This window comes from Silurus meridionalis, chromosome 20 (assembly GCF_014805685.1).
Source record: "Silurus meridionalis isolate SWU-2019-XX chromosome 20, ASM1480568v1, whole genome shotgun sequence".
Classification (NCBI taxonomy): domain Eukaryota; kingdom Metazoa; phylum Chordata; class Actinopteri; order Siluriformes; family Siluridae; genus Silurus; species Silurus meridionalis.
The window spans coordinates 8,585,001-8,599,756 of record NC_060903.1 but is presented as its reverse complement, the minus strand read 5'-3'; the positions used below and the strand labels follow the sequence as shown (position 1 = coordinate 8,599,756).

The 14,756-nt window shown below is 38.3% G+C and overlaps 1 protein-coding gene across 1 annotated transcript in view; it reads right to left on the bottom strand.

Annotated features, from left to right (window-relative positions):
* LOC124402813 (ephrin type-B receptor 1-B) overlaps positions 1-14,756 on the bottom strand; it is a 320,170-nt gene that overhangs the window by 106,463 nt on the left and 198,951 nt on the right. The window contains exon 5 of the mRNA XM_046876081.1: positions 5,346-5,681. Coding sequence (XP_046732037.1) covers positions 5,346-5,681 — 336 coding nt within the window. The remainder of the gene's footprint in view (positions 1-5,345; positions 5,682-14,756) is intronic.

The following is a 14,756-nucleotide window of genomic DNA, read 5'->3' as shown; positions in this document are numbered from 1 at the left end:
GGTGTGATTTACAGAAGAAAACACCGCTCTGTTAGTGCATCAAGACAAAGCATTCAAAAGAAAAAAGAAAAAAGGATCACTCTCTGGAAATGTTCACTCTCTGCAAATATTCCCAAAATGGTTATTTTCCACCAGCAGTTAGCTGGAAATGTCAGAGCTATTCAGCTTCCACACATACCAACCCCTGCAGGCCTTGTCATCTTGGGAGAGCAGTAGGAACTGTAAGGAACACTGTTCTCTGTTAGTGTGTGTATTTACTGAATGACTGAGGAAAAAGGTTTATTTGTTATAAAGAACCTAAAACACAGGACTGTGTTGTGGGTTGGACTGGCGACAATGTCTTCAATGGTACCAGAAAACAAAACGACACAATCCAGGTCTACTTTAATGTGGTGTGAGCTGTGTAACTGTTGACAGTCCTTTAAACATTTTGAAACGGATGTATTTAAACTGCTTGGGTGGTTGTTTTCCCCCACATTTTTTCAGTTTAATTTAAGTGGGAAAATCTATTTCTGTGCAAATACACAATGAGATAAAAGTCTGTATTTCCAGAGCAAAAAAAACATGAAAAGAGAGAACATTTTCATACCCCTTTTCCTATATTTTTTTCTAGTTGTGTTTATCATTCTGCAAGTTGGTTATTCTTGGTAAGTATTTGATAAACTCTAAAAAAAATATATAGTTGTTATGAAGGTGCGAGAAATAATTACTTTAAAATGTACATCAATAAGCCATAATGCTAAAACCACTGACAAGTGAATTGATTATTACATTGCACCGATTGACTTGTTAAAAAGGCACCTGTCAAAGGGTATGATGTATTACACAGCAGGTAAACAGTCTTTTCAGAATGAATAATGGCTTCAGCATCTGAGCAACATTCATAAAGGCCAAATTGTGCTGGGTAGATGTTTGGGCCACAGCATCTCCAAAAGGGCCGGTCTTGTGAGGTGTTCCCTTAAAACCAATGACCAGTTACATCATGTGGACAGCTGGGTTCCTGTGTGTGTTGCTTACATTTGCATTAACATTTGTGGCATTTAGCAGACATCCTTGTCCAAAGCGACGTACAAAAGTGCTTTGAGTCTCTAGCAATGAATAAATCCGCACTGGTACACTAGATTACAACTTGAGATAAATCACCCTACCTTTTATCCCTAACTTTTTTTTTTTTTAAACAAAGCAAACTTGGAAAGCGTTAGTTTAAGTGTTTCAGGAAGCGGTGGGTCTTCACCTGTCTGCTGTTCCGCTGACATCTAGGGGAAGTTCATTCCACCACCTGGGTGCCAGAACAGAGAAAAGCCTTGAAGTATACTTACCGCTTATTCTGAGACAAGTAGAGTGTTGGAGGATCTCAGACGTGTCTCAGCGTGGTGCGGTGTAAGGAGTGATGAGGTCTCTGAGGTAAGTTGGTGATGGTCCATTTTTGGCCTTGTAGGCAAGCATCAGTATTTTGTATCTGATTCGTGCAGCTACTGGAAGCCAGTGAAGGAAGCGCAGCAGTGGGGTGGTATGGGAGAACTTGGGCAGATTGAACACAAGTCGTGCAGCTGCGTTTTGGATCATTTTCAGTGGATGAATAGCGTTCAGGGGAAGACCTGCCAGCAGAGAGTTGCAGTAGTCCAGTCTTGAAATGACAAGAGACTGAACAAGCACCTGGGCAGCCTGTGTCGACAGAAATTGTCAAATGCTTTGGATATTGTAGAGAAGAAATCCACAAGAACGAGCCACATAAGCAACATGTGAGGAGAAGGAAAGTTGATTGTCCATAGTCACCCCAAGGTTGCGAGCAGTGGCTGAAGGGGATAGCAGAGAATCATAAGAAGATATTCAGAGATCTTGACCTAGAGATGATGTTTATTGGGAAAGAGATGGCACCTGGCTGCATTATGGGAAGAAGAAAACCCAGTGAAGCCAGTGTGATGCTCTGCGCAAAGTTCTGCTGGGAAACTTTGGGTCCCAGCTTTCATCTGTATATTTGACACAACCTACCTACTTAAATATTATTCCAGACCAAGTATAGCACTTCAGGGCACCGATATTCTTAATGGCAGCAGCTTGTTTCAGCAGAGATTGTTCAAGAATATTTTAAGAAATTTCAGAAAGTGATCGCCGAATTCACTGTCCAGACTTGTGGAATCAGAGCTGTCTTAGTGGGACAAGGAAGATCTACATAATATTAGGCAGGCGGTTTAAACGTTATGGCTGATCAGGAAACTTGAATCGTGATTGAAGAGCTACAGCCAAAACATTAATGGGAAATGGGAAAATAGGGGGCAGGGTGACCGGTGGTGTAATTACTAGAGCGTTCAAAACAAATGTGCAACTGTCAATCATTCCAGATTCATAGCTCATTTGGCTCATTTGTCATATAAATGAAAGACTGCTTTAGGGATATGTTCAAAGGGATAATTCATAGCAGTGTACTTCAGTACTAAAACTACATTTCTGCATTACGGATCAAACCGCTTAGCAGCAAACCTTTCATTTCTTTCAGTTTTTTCTAAAGCATTTCTGAAAGGTAATGTAAATAAAACAAGAAACTACAAAGTGCTAGCTGAGCTGCACATCATAAACAAATTATGTCTTCATGGTTTAGGACTGAACCTCCATTTTCTACAAAGATACGCATAAATGTGCCCAGAAAATGTTTCATGAACCATAGTTTAGTCGCCATGATGTTTCTTTTTAAGTTTGTCTGGCCTTATTTCGAAGTTTGTCTTTTACCCTCAAGGGAAAGTTATTATATATGGCTCACCCTGCAGCTCTTTCATCCCAGATTAAAGGAGTGAAGCTTCTGGATGTGAGCCTACAATCAGTGACATTCAGAGAAAGGACTGTAGGAGACGAGAAGACAGAAGACTGGAGGACTTGAGATGGGAGGACAGGAGACAAGAGCAGAGAGTATGTTCCTGAATATTTAGAGCCCCATATTTAAGCTGAGGAGATGGTAGGGAATGGTAGACGGCTGACATCTCACTGCTGGGACTGTCACATTGTGATTAATATATGTGCATTCTTTTTAAGACACTTATTGCTAAAGGCAGACTTTTGTAGAAGTCTATTTGCACAAGGAGACACAACCAGGTTGTGCCACACACCTCATTCATGACCACCCGTCTATTGTAGACAGTAATGTATTGACTGTAGATTCCTACATATGCACACCGCCGCTAAAGCAAAATCATCCGGGATGACAAATGACCTGAATGTAAATGTGGGCTGAAATGACCTCAGGTCACGATAAATGACCTGAATCTGACAAATGACCTGAATGTGATATATAAAATGGGTTGGTTATGTAATTTTTAAATTGTGCACTCCTGACACAGCTAGATCACATAAAAACATTTTTAAATCAGGTGCTTTTTTGATGCTTGTGTACATTTAAAATATATATTTTTTTTCTGTGATTTGTCTTTATTGTGAATGTGCACTACGGAATAGAGCACAGATCAATACAAATTACTAAATATTTGTGTGTGTGTGTGTGTGTGTGTGTGTGTGTGTGTGTGTGTGTGTGTGTGTGTGTGTAAAGGGAGGGGAGACAGGATTACAATCAAGATAGCTGTTTAACATTGATTTGAATTTTGTTTCCCCAGATTGATTTTTTAATATTTTTCATATACTTATATATATATATATATATATATATATATATATATATATATATATATATATATATATATATATATATATATATTTCACAAAAACCCAAAGAAAATAATGCTCATTGTTTCAACTTATGTTATGTCCTAAAATAAATTCATAAAAAAATATCATGCCTTGCAATGGACAAACATCCTGCTTATGATTTATTCCTGTCTCACGCACCAAGATTAAACCACTGTCCCAAGATAGGTTCCAGAGCCACCACAACTCTGACTTTGATAACTAGCTACTGGAGGTGTATGAATACAAATATCAGGAACTTTCAGGAAGTTATGGACACTAAGAATTCAGTATCCCAGATTAAAAGGGTACAGGATGTAGACCTAAGCCTTATGAAAATTATTTTTTTTATATTTGTCAATTTAAGTTTATAAGCCCCACATTGACAAAAAAGTTTTAATTCATATCGCATACTTTATGTGGACAAAAGTTTGTAGATACCAACTGGCCATTTGTATGTGCTTTTGAAACATCCTAATCCACATTATGTCCCTACTTACTGTTATTATAACCTCCACTCCTCTGGAAGATATTCCACTAGATTTTTGTGGACAGGGGCATTGCCATGCTGGACCAAGTCAAGTGAAAGGAAAAATATAAAGCATCCAGTGACACCCTGTACAACTGTGTCAATCCAACTTTGTGGAAAAACACCCTATGGCTGGAAAAGTCAGGTGTCCCATACCTTTGACATTTGGCAGATGCTCTTACCCAAACATTTTTCTCATTCATAAAACTGAATGCTTTAGGTCCTTGCTCTAGGGCCCAGAAGTTGGAGCTTGGTATGGCTGTGTTTTGAACTCATGAACTTCTTATCCAAAGACCAATGCCTTAACCACTAAGCTACCCCTCTAACCAAGCACGTTGGAAAAATGTTTACAGGATGATGAACAGGGAAGCGTATCACACTGTTTTTGACTGTTTTCCTACAGCATCATGCCCAGTTGGTACGTCTCATCAGTCCATCTTTACATTTTTTGTGCACTCGTGTGCTACAGTGCAGCATAAAACTGTAACCATATTGAACTACAGTGGTTATGTATTGATGGCTAGGGTTTAGGGTGTAGTAACTATTAGGTGTAGTTAACAGAAAGAAACACCAAACAGAATACCCTCTCTGTCACATATATATCTGTACTTAATGTCACCAGTCTGCTGCAATGACTCAGGGCTACAGTTTTCATTTGATCACCATCACTGCACACCTTAACATCATTTAGCTGTAATAAATGAACATTTGGTGCCACCCAGATGATGATGGGTTGCCTCTCGAGTCTGGTTCCTCTTAAGGATTCTTTCTTATGCCATTTCAGGGAGTTTTTCCTTTTCACAGTCGCCACTGGCTTGTTTATTAGGGACAAACTTACACTTATAAAGAACAATCTTATTCATTCTTTATTATCTGTGTAAAGCTGCTTTGAGACAGTGTCCATTGTTAAAAGCGCTATACAAATAAAAATAAATTGAAATTAAATTGAATTGCACTGTCTTGTCACTCAGGGAGCCACTATCAATATATGAGAGACTCACAGGACTTCTGTGAGAAGCAGGATGTCTGATTTAAGAATTGCAAACATAATTTCAACTCATGAGTATAATTGGATGACACAACATGAACCAACAGCTAAAAATTCCCATGATTGATTATAAATGAATAGAGTGTTTGCACTTACCAGCCTGATTAGTGGCAATGTCAACAGAGACATGCTGCGCCGGGTACGGGCTTTTGTTGGTCACCCCGTTGACGGCCTGGATCTCAAACGTGTACAGCGTATGTGCCAACAGGTTACTGATGAACACGCGAGTATCGGTGAGGCCCAGCTGGCGTGGCGCAAACTCCACGCTGTCGTCACAGTGCGAGCATGAGCGCCGCTCGGCACTGCACTTCTTACACACAATGTTGTATACGACATCTCTACGACCTCCGGTTTCACGAGGCGAATGCCACTCCAGGGTCACTGAGGTCTCGTTTACAACAGACATGACGTTCCGTGGACCAGACGGAACACCTGAAGAAACAAGGTAATAAAAAAAGAAGAACATTCTGGAATGAGTCAGTTTAAGAGAGTAATGCCTGAAAAAAAAGCAGGCACAATTTATCACGTCTAAAGCACATTTGAAAAATTTGATCTCTGAAGTTTAATCGTTCATAATCAAGGGATTATGTTCTGTGAACTCTATTAAGTTTTGTATGTGATAAGCTGAAGAAAAGTCTTTTGCCTTATGATATTTTTTTGGGGTGAAAAAAAGTTGTGGAAATAGCTTTTCTATTTCAGGAAATAGCTGTGACATCATTAGTGTGATATTATATTATATTTATATTTGGTTATTAGACATATTAAACATTTTACTGTAATTATTTCTTACAGTCAGAGTCTAAAGTTTTTATATTTTGCTTTATAAACCTATAACTTATGATCACTTAAATGTCTCTAGTGCATAAAACAGAATAGTCATTTGCATGCGTAATAGTGCAAAATCTTATTGTTGGATTAGCTTTTAGTGGCCACAGGCTCTAAACTGAATGCAAATTCAAACATTTAATCTTCTTCTATAATCACAGACAAATCAGGACTCAGAGATAAATCTATGTCCAAACAAACACTGCTGACAAGATCCACAATATATACAATATTTGTCTACACCACATTTTCTCACATTTTTTTTTCCATGTCAGAAATTTTAGAAAACACCTCCAGACTGTCCTTTCTCATTTTTAACGCCATTCAACCACAGTAGAGGTAAACGGCATTGAATGCTTGAATCTGATTGGTCAGCCATGAAAGGAGTCTTCAGGTTAGCACCTTGAATAAGGCTAAAGATTACTTTTTGACCACACACACATACACGCTAAAGCTTTTCTTTTTTACCACACACACACACACACGCATGCACGCACCCATGCACGCACACACACACACACACACACACACACACACACACACATATATATATATATATATATATATATATATATATATATATATATATATATATATATATATATATATATATATATAGATACAATTATTATACTTATTTATATATATTTGATTATTGTTTTATCATTGGCAGATTATTTATTATTTATTATATTTTGAAGGTTATATATAAGATTAAATATCTGTTATTCAAAATGGCATTTACCACTCACATGCATAAATGTCTTTAAAACCTTAATGGTCTTTTATTTATTATATAATAATCCCATAATGAGAAAACACTTGGCAACTAATCGATTTGTAAGTAATAACATGAACTTGGGTTGTGGATATTCCAGAGTGCTAACCCTAACTATAAATATTTCAAAAGCATGACTTGTCATTCACTGATAAATTACTGTAAATAAAAAGGAACGTCAATGCTTTATATCGGGCTGCATTACACCATCTTTCCTAAATATTTAAAGATCAGCTTGGTAGATATTATGATAAAGGAGGTAATGGGGCCGCATGAAATATAAATATGATTAAAATAAAATTCTGTTTCCTGCCAAAAACATTTGTTTTCACATATTTCCTTAAATAGGATTACAAATAAAGATTTTTACACTTGCACCTGGTTTCTTTGCTTGTTCTGGAACAGTTCTTGGTGTTCCAACAATTTTGCCTTTAAATATGAGGCATGTTAAAACAGTTGGTTTATAAAAACAACTATGATACAGCAATGCAGACAAGTTGCACAGTTGTTCTGAGGTTGTAATCCATCTTTTTTACAGTATTGATGTGTATATTTGCTGCTTTGGAGCCTTTGTTACCTGAAGACCTTTAAGTTTAAAAGATAAATATGTTGTTTGCTGAGTTGACGAGTTTCTCTTTCCAATCTTATCAGGAGGACAAATGCATGCTCAGTTTAGATTAAATCTGACGGTTTATTCGCCTAGTCTTTCACTTTTCTTCCTGATTAAGTCCATTGATGTAGTGTGTGTAAATTAGCACACCGAATGTTTTAATAGACTTCTGAATTCATTCTGCTGTCACCATTTTGAGTTCCACTATCAATAGAAGTCTGTGAACCCGTTCCATAAGCAGCCATGTCAGCTGAAGTCATGGCCCTACCACCACCATGCTTAACCATTTTAATTAAATTAAATTCAGCTAGATTTGTTTAGCGCTTTTAACACTTGACATTGTCCTAAAGCAGCTTTGCAGAGATAATAAGGTTATAAAGTTAGTATTATCCTTAATGAACAAGCCAGTGGCAACTGTGGCAGGGCAAAACTCTCTGAAATGGTATGAGGATTAAACCGTGGGAGGAACCAGACTCAAAAGGCAACCTATGCTCATCAGGGTGGCACTAAATGTCCAATTATTACACTGCCATTATTATTAAGATGTACTGTTCAGTGATGGGCACTTAAATACAGAACTGTTCATGCAAACTGCAGCCCTGAGCCATTGTATCAAACTGTTAATATTAATTACAGTCCAAATCCATTCTCCTGGTTTTTGAGTTGCTCAGTAACATTTTTAGGCTGCTCATCGAGAACCATCCTCAGCTGTCCAGAGTGGTCTCCAACTGAACAGAACTACTTCCAGATGTAGGGCAGTGGGATTAATCAGGCAGATCAGAAAGGATTTTATTAAGCATGTTTACCAGTGAGCTTATTTATATTGGCTAATGATCAGATAATAATTTTCTCTACAATTTCTCTACAATCTTTCTCTACTTTTAATAATTTTCTTTAATCTTCATTCTAGAACCTGTGTGGCCTTCTGCCCATCATATTCTTACTGCTAATAAGTGGTTTCTGAAGTTCTTCTTCGAAAGTGGATCTTGAGACTTTGGAGGGTACTGGTGTCACTGACCGTTGTCTTGGGGATTTTCTTTACAGATCACAAAGTGTTTCTGTCATCAACTGCTGTAGTTTATCTTCTCCAATCTGTTCGATGTCTGATTGTCAGAACATCCGTGGTTTCTTTCTTTTTCAGGACATTTCAAATTAGTTTTATTGGCTAACGCTTGAGTAAAGGCTGTAATTGATTTTCCCTCTTTTCTCAGCTCAAAAATGGCTTGCTTTTCTCCCACAAAGAGCTCTCTGGTTCATGTTGATCTCTCTTTCTTTCTTCTTTTCTTCCTTCCTTCCTTCCTTCCTTCCTTCATACATGATATTAATTACTCAAACACCACAGCACTAATGAACCCACATTGATCATTTGCAAAATGTCTTTAACTTTCAGGTTACTTTATCTTTAACTATTACTACAAGTATGACCTGAATGACCAAAACTACACATAAATACAAAACCAAAATTCTGAATAAGAATCTACCACTACAAACTGCATGAACACCACAGAAACAAATTGCTCCATTGTGCAATTTCTGCAAAAACCACTGCTGATACTTAGACAGAAATTATGAACTGAGGATGGTTCTGGGTCTGTTGTTGTAAGTTTTATAGGTCAGGCACAGAGAACAAAGCGGCTGTCAGACCCTCTGCAGGCTGTAAGCTGAGTGTAATTCACACTCTGGCTGGTTCAGTGTCCAAACACTTGAGATGAGCTTTCGCTTACGCGGCAGCTACCGCGGCGAGACAGCATTCTGATGAGATGGCAGCACAGCGGAGACGTCTTAGTGCATTTAGGTAACTGCTAAAATGAAGGAAGAACGGAGAAAGTTATGCAGAGCTAAGGAATAAAGGCAAGAGCAAAAGTGCACCATGGGTGCTTTTAAAATAGACATTTGACTCATTCTTTGTCTTGGTTTGGCAGTAAAGCACTAAAAAAACAATGATGTGACAGTCTTGAATAACCGATACAGGTTTTTCTAAACTGTACAACCTATTTCCAAAATAGTCACTTTTCTTTTAGTTAACAGGAGACAAAATGTAATTGATGCAAAAATTGTTAGTTCTTGTCACCATAGTGGTTCATGCTTACAAATTTCCCTTCATCTCAGTTTGAGGTTCATTGAGGTTCATCATGTTTTTTTTGTTTTTTTTGCATATTGTTATATAGTAACCTTGGGCCTTATTTATATATCTGGATACAAACATTTTTTTTTCATAAACTATAAGAACATTTACACAACAAAAAAATGATTCATTTTGGCAAAACATTTACATTCGTTTTTACCAGCATGAATACGTAGCTGAATTAATTATTAAAAACAAGTCATTCTATAGTAAATGCTTTGAAAAACAAACGTATTCCAATAAAAAGCAAAGCAAAAAAAAAAAAAAAAAAAGCGAGCCAATTTGAATCCATACGTTAAGACAAATATGACAAAACATGCTGGCGTCTAAAATGAAGATAGACTGCTAGCAGTCAGGTTTCATTTTCACAGCATCTTCTTTTAAATCCTGTGTAAACACTTTATTAGAGCCAGCGCTAAGTGACCGATAAGTCTAGTATGTCTCGAGCTGCAATGTGCCGTAGACTCCCTAGCGTGCGATCATCTGGCTTACTATGATACTTCCTGCTTTTCCAACAAAAGCCACTCTAGGCCATCAGAGAGGCAGCATTGGCACATTCTGCCTGAGAATCACAGACACACTTTTCTCTAAATAATAAAAACAGCTTCCATGCATGATTTTCCCCTCCCCTCTGTTTTTATGTCAGTATAAATTTCATCTTTTCACCTTACTTGATTCACATCTAATTCATTTCTAGATTTAGCACTTTTAAAAGGGTTGTCATGCTTTAAAATCATTTATGATTACATCAGGCCCTGATGTGAGCCATATCACTTCTATCTCTGGGAGAGTCATTTCAGCTTGGAGTTTTGTAGGCGGCAGACATTAACCCAAATGGAAATCAGTTATGCCGCGCATGCGCCTGACCATTTACGAAGGTTGTATTGTTTACCTAAAAATGAAAGCATTGGCACCCTTGTGTGGTCATGCCAGCATTAAAGCAAACTCCATGTGCCTCACCGTTCATCCTGCCATGTAGATCTGTAGCAACAACAGTCAATTTTTTACTGTGTCAAATGAGATATGATTGGTTTCATTTAAGACATTTCGCATCACTTAACTACTTACACAGCTGGAGAACATCAACCATCCAGAGAAAGTTCTTTGTTATGGAAAACCAAAACATGCAGGCAGGACACATGTTTTACAGATTTCTGCAAATGCAGAAGTGATGTAGCTACGATTCCAACCATAATCTGGGGGTTTGGTGTGGAGAGGTGTTTGGAAAATGTGCTATATGAAACCACTTCACAATTGAACTGATAATTGCAACACAGTTATGGTATACAGCAGTAAAATAGTGATATTCAGAATTTTCATTACCCATCAAAATGTCTTGCATAATTTGGTCTAGAAAAGAAATAAATGCCTTGATTAGAGTGCCATTGAAAATGGTTCAAAGAACATTCTAGTAAATAAAACCCTGTAGTTAACCTTCAGTACTTCCCTCTTTCAATCCAAAGGAAATTTGTTAGTGAACATTAAATAATTTTTCTCACCATAGCAGCTGATGGCAAATAAAATGTGTATAAGCAATCCAACTGAAAGCATATGGTATAATATATGGGATGGTTAAACATGTAGTTATTCAGTCAGCCAATCATGTGGCAGCAGTGTAATGCATTTATAGCATTCATTAAGCAGATAAAGGTCAAATTAGATCATCAGAATAAGGAAGATTGGGATCTCTGTGACTTTGATTGTGGCTGGATTAGAAATGACCTGAATTCTTTGGATTTTCATGCACAACAGTCCTACAAGTTGTAAGTTTACATAGAATGGTGCAAGAAACAAAGAACATCCAGTTTGTGGCAGATGTTTCAGTAGTATATACCTTATAGATGAGAGAAAACCGGGAAGAATGGCCAGACTGGGTCAAGCTACAGGAACTACAGAAACTAAAATAACCATGCTCTACGCTTTGAGGATAAAAACATATCAGCATTCCAAATTACTCCTGACAGCAAAGAGCTGAAAAAAATATTGTCTGATCAAGCTAATCAAGTCTCCCACCCCATTTCGTTTTTGATGATTTGGTGCCCGGTGCATTGTATCCGAGTTTTATTCTATTTATAGCTGCACCCCTATGTCCATATTCTGTACTCCTGGTTTCACTGAGAAGAAATACCGCACACACCATATCAATACCATCATCAAGGATAACGTGAGATTGGATGTGTGCAGGAGTTTGTTATAAAGAGGTCAGTGCTCTACAAGCCACGGATATCAGCGCCACAATCAGACTGCAATCAGGCCCGGCAGCTGCTCAGCGTCCGATTAGCCGCCTGACACGGCCGTCTGAGGGTGATTCACTAAATGACTAAATGTCTGCTCCAAATGATTCACTAGACCCGTCTTGTGTGTGCAGAATGCCGAGAGATCACATAAATATGATGCGTGTCAACAATGCAGGAAGGTCATCACTGTCAGCAGCAATCACCTTAAACACACACACATATTTAGACAATAAATTGTTTTGTTTGTGTGATTTTTCTTCCAAATGGAGGGAGTAAATTGGGGCATATCTGTGGCAAGCAATTCTGCTGCATATTTGAGAAATAAAAAAGTATATAAATAAGGGGGGAAAAAAGCAAGAAGAGCAAGACTAATCTCTTTAACAATGACATGACTGTGATGAGTTTTAACTGGATGCCAATGCAGGTGGATTTAACACACAAAGAACTCACAATGCGTCCTGCCAAGCGAGTCGCTGTCGGTGTGTTTTGCTCTTGATTGGCTTATAATGAAAATCGCATACCTCACTGCCCTCACAGTACCTATCTGACACCAGAAGTGTTCAGATTAACACTTCCACACCACCTGTCTGTCTTTCTATCTGTCCGTCTCTCTCTCTGTCACCAAATCCCCAGTCTTTGCTTACGCTCTTGCATGTTTGGTTTGCGATTGTGCAAGGCACCTCCTGGGACCTAGAATAAGACTGATCAGTATCAAAGCTTGTGCAGATTGCTCTGTAACCCTATGTGCATGTGTGTGTGTGTGTATGAGAGAGCGCATTTGGGGTTGTGGGTCTCTCAGTTCAGCTCAGCTCAGCTTTGCTCATCCCTGGATAACTGGGAGAAAATTGGCCCTAGAAAGATTATGCTCTATCTGCTGCTACAAGTCGTCCACTGCAAGCCAATGCACAGAGGCAATTTGGCTCTCGGCAGCAGCGGAGAAATTGCAGAGCGTATAACTTTCCATAGTGTTTCTTCCTATTAAATATTCAGCAACCCCAAAAATGTTGATTAGCCTCATAGCCTAACTATGTTAATGGTTACTTCAGATGTGAAATTCCTGGCCTGGATATTTAACTTTCCTAATTATTGATCACTAAAAACTTTGATATCACTTCAGTATAAGGGTCGATTAAGCATCATGACAAATACCTAAACTCTTCTTGATAACTGACATAGTCCTTTATTACCTTTTTGAATTATGCCAATTATACTTTTGACTGCACAAAACTTAACCAAAACCAGATTCTTTGCAACAGGGCAGGCAAGAAAGAAACCTTTAATGTTATACCAGGAACTATCCTAAAGGGGGCACATCTTTCTGTCAAGTAAGACTTGCAGACTCGCATTTATTTTGAATTTCATAACGAAGAGCACTTATGGTCGGAAAGAGGAAGTAAAGCTCCAGTGGCAATTTTCAAATAATTAAGCAATTGTTACAGCAATAATATAGATCGTTAAACACAAAAAAGTAAGGATTTTATCAATCAACTTGAACAATTTCACTTCTGGTCTCACGGATTGGAGTATGACACGGGATTCGAAACATAGTTCGCTCGATCTCGATCTTGTGAATGAAGGCTGACCTTGTTTGTTAGAGGTTGTTTCAAATCCAATATACTGTAGCACAAAGCTGTACCATTTGTTGCTGTATAATTACTTTATAATTACAATCATTACAATGAACTCTGTCTGTGTTTGTGTGACTGTATGTGCGTGTCTGAGAGAGAGAGAGAGAGAGAGAGAGAGACAGACAGAGGGAAAGAAAGAGAAAAACAGAGAGTTTGATGAGAGGGAACAGAGAAATACAGAGAGAAATACACAGAGAGAGAGAGAGAGAGAGAGAGAGAGAGAGAGAGAGAGACAGAGAGACAGAGAGAGAGAGAATGTGAGAGGGAGGGAGAGAAAAAGAGCAGCTGTGCACGATGCAGAGTCAGTTGAAGGCAGTGGCTGCAGCTAGAGGATTAGTAAAGCAATTACAGTGGCTTAAAGTCTGTTTACTGCATCTGTACCTGCAGGTCCTCTGTGTATGTGTGTCTGTGTGTGTCAGTGTGTGTGAGCGTGTTGTGGGCTTAGCAAGGGTGTGCTCTTGGAGGAACTTTCTTGGTGAGAACTATAGTGTTACATATAACTAGTATTCAAACTGTGGTTTAGAATGGGCTGATTCATGTGACACTGGTATAAATTCAACTTTATTGTGTGTGTGTGTGTGTGTGTGTGTGTGTGTGTGTGTGTGTGTGTATATGTGTCTAGGGTTTGTGTTTTAAAGGAAAAGATACGATGCCCTGGGTAAAAAAAAAAAAAAAAAAGATAAATTCATGGCCAAATGTTTTGTGTGTTTGTGGTTAAAGTATAAATGCACTTTAAAAACATTTACTTTTTATCTCTAACTAAGTAACTGATGCTGAGCCTGAACTCTGACATGACCGAAATCCATTAAGTCTCACTACTTTTCTTTCGGCTTCTCCCATTAGGGGTCGCCAAAGCGGATCATCCGTATTCATGACCCGCATGTTCGATTTGGCACGTGTTTTTACCCTTCCTAACACAACCCTCCCTATTTATCCGGGCTTGGGACCGGCACTAAGAGTGCACTGGTTTGTGCAACCCTAATGGCTGGGTTGGTTCCCTGACCGGGGATCGAACCCAGGCTGCAGCGGTGACATTTACCATATTAGAATGATGCCATGAAAAATAACTTGATGGCCAAAAAAATAACTTTTCTTGTAGTTCTTTTTCAGTGTGTTTATAGGGAGTTTGTATCTTAGTGGTTAAGGATTGGAAGGTCAAAAGTTTAAACCTCAGCACTACTTCCAATGCTGGGCCCTTGAGCATGGCCCTTACCCCTACTTAGATGTAAGTTGCTCTGGATAAGGGCATCTGCTAAATGCCATAAATGTACATTTAAATACTGGAATATTAATGTATTATACAT